Raw genomic sequence first — 2,500 nt, 5'->3', positions numbered from 1 at the left:
AATATATGAATACATATTTGATTAACGTTATATGTATATATTTCTTTATAAATATAAATAAATATGTAGGTAAATAAATAGACACACACAAACACATGCACACATACATATACACAGAAACATATATGTATATGTTTATATATATTCATAAATATATACATATATATATATATATATTATATATACATGCATATATATATATATATATATATATATATATATATATATATATATATATATGTGTGTGTGTGTGTGTGTGTGTGTGTGTGTGTGTGTGTGTGTGTTTGTGTGTGTGTGTGTGTGTGTATGAGAAAGAAACAGACAGAGAGACAGATATGCAGACAGACTGACAGACAGACAGACAGCAAAGGAAACCGACCATGCAGCGCCCCTAAAGTCCCTTCCCCGCAGGCTACGACGGGCGGCTGGGCGTGCGGGTGGCGGTCCCTTATTTGGGAGACTTCCAGGTGACCAGAGAATTCGGGCCGGGGAAATATGGGCATGACTTGGGACCCGGGAAGTACCCATACCCAGGGGTGAGTACCATAAGCATAGAGGTGATTTTAAGGGGCCCGGGGAGTACCCATACCCAGGGGTGAGTACCATAAGCATAGAGGTGATTTTAAGGGGCCCGGGGAGTACCCATACCCAGGGGTGAGTACCATGTGTATAGAGGTGGTTTTAAGGGGCCCGGGGAGTACCCATACCCAGGGGTGAGTAGCATAAGCATAGAGGTGATTTTAAGGGGCCCGGGGAGTACCCATACCCAGGGGTGAGTACCATGTGTATAGAGGTGATTTTAGGGGACCCGGGGAGTACCCATACCCAGGGGTGAGTACCGTGTGTATAGTATTAGCTGCTCGTAATTCCTATTATTTAACCGAACTAGATGGAAGAGGTTGAAGGTGAGAGTTGAAAAAATGATTGTAGAGAGGGAGAGAGAAAGGAAATAAAAATAGAAAAAGTGGATGTAGTTGACAGCATAAACAACACAGGTGATTTGATGGGACCCGGGGAGTACCCATACCCAGGGGTGAGTACCGTGTGTATAGAGGTGATTTTAGGGGACCCGGGAAGTACCCATATCCAAGGGTGAGTACCGTGTGGAAAGAGGTAATTTCTGCGAGGCTATAATGGGTATTTCACTTGTCTCCATTGTAACGAGGTTCCCAAACTATTTTTTCATCGTTTAAGGATCTTGTAAGCCTTCCAAGATACTTTTTTTAATGTTTCTTACACAGCTTTTGTTTCAATGACAAGACTGAAGTGTAAGTAAATTTACAAGAGGTATAAGTTTGGTGTAGCAAACCTCTCCGTTGACTGATTAAGGAAACACCCATTTCTAAGAGAACAATCTTAGTCAAATGTTTAGAATACATAGAGCAATAAGTTTCTTGGGCCACTCCTCAAAAACCATCTTTTGGATATTAAGAAGAAGAGTAAGAATATATCAGAGCTAATAACAGAGAAGCCATACCACATCAGCCATGAGGATTATGAATGAGAGATGGTGGAATACGATAAGGAAGTCATTATTTACTTCATGGGTATCGAAAAAGAAAATTAAGATTATCGAAGAAAACTTGAGAACACGAAGTAGACTGAAAAAAAAACAATAGTTACTGGAGGAGAATTGGACCCTAAAGAAGTAGGGAGTGAGGTTAGACAGGGTTGTTCCTTATCACCTTCGTTGTTATATAACATCTGCTTGTATACATTTTTCATATACCTTCTATATATATTCCCTTTGGTATGAAAGAAGAACAAAAATACACAGAAGCAAAGACACAGAGAGCTTTCTCAGACTTAGAAGAGTGAGAAAGATAGGAAGGCCGTTGCACAGGAAAAAAAAATATGAACGATTGAATATGACAAAGCAGTGATTAGCTAAAGGGAAGGAGAAGTGCAAGGAACAATCACTAGCCTTAGGAGGTCAAAGAAAGAACATAAGATCAACGTAAATGTGTTTAAGAACAAGGTAATGAGGATCTGAAAGTGGTAAAAGAAGCCTTCATAAGGATATTGGTTGTATAACATAAAAAGGAGAAATTAAGAACTGTAATTATCCCTAAAATAATATTCTTGGGAAAGTAGAAGAAAAATATATGACCCATGACAGGATCCTCCTATGAACACTCTTGTTGTAAGATATTCTCTTACGATCTCTATAAACAGCTGTCTTTCCTTACCCTTAATCCTTAATGTGTATCCTCTCTCTTACCTTTAAATTGAGAAGTCATGAAGTTATCTGTCGCACCCCCAATCTTATCAAATCCATCTGGTTATCTCTCGAATTCAATCCTAAAAATCAGCTTTCTATGCAGTAGATGGTAAGTTGATGGATGGGGATGATGAATATTTCAATTGGTTATCTCTCTATTAATGTATTCAATCCTAAAAAAAACTCAAATTATGCAATAAATGGTAATAAGTTGATTTTAAGTGGATGATGCACATTCCATATCTCTATCGATTCACGCATTCAGTCCAAAAAATCAAC

At 38.5% G+C, this 2,500-nt stretch overlaps 1 protein-coding gene across 1 annotated transcript in view; it reads left to right on the top strand.

Annotated features, from left to right (window-relative positions):
* LOC113810685 (uncharacterized) overlaps positions 1-2,500 on the top strand; it is a 16,771-nt gene that overhangs the window by 12,951 nt on the left and 1,320 nt on the right. The window contains exon 4 of the mRNA XM_070117377.1: positions 412-536. Coding sequence (XP_069973478.1) covers positions 412-536 — 125 coding nt within the window. The remainder of the gene's footprint in view (positions 1-411; positions 537-2,500) is intronic.

Source organism: Penaeus vannamei, chromosome 40 (assembly GCF_042767895.1).
Source record: "Penaeus vannamei isolate JL-2024 chromosome 40, ASM4276789v1, whole genome shotgun sequence".
NCBI classification, from domain to species: domain Eukaryota; kingdom Metazoa; phylum Arthropoda; class Malacostraca; order Decapoda; family Penaeidae; genus Penaeus; species Penaeus vannamei.
This window is presented reverse-complemented; position numbering and strand designations above follow the sequence as displayed.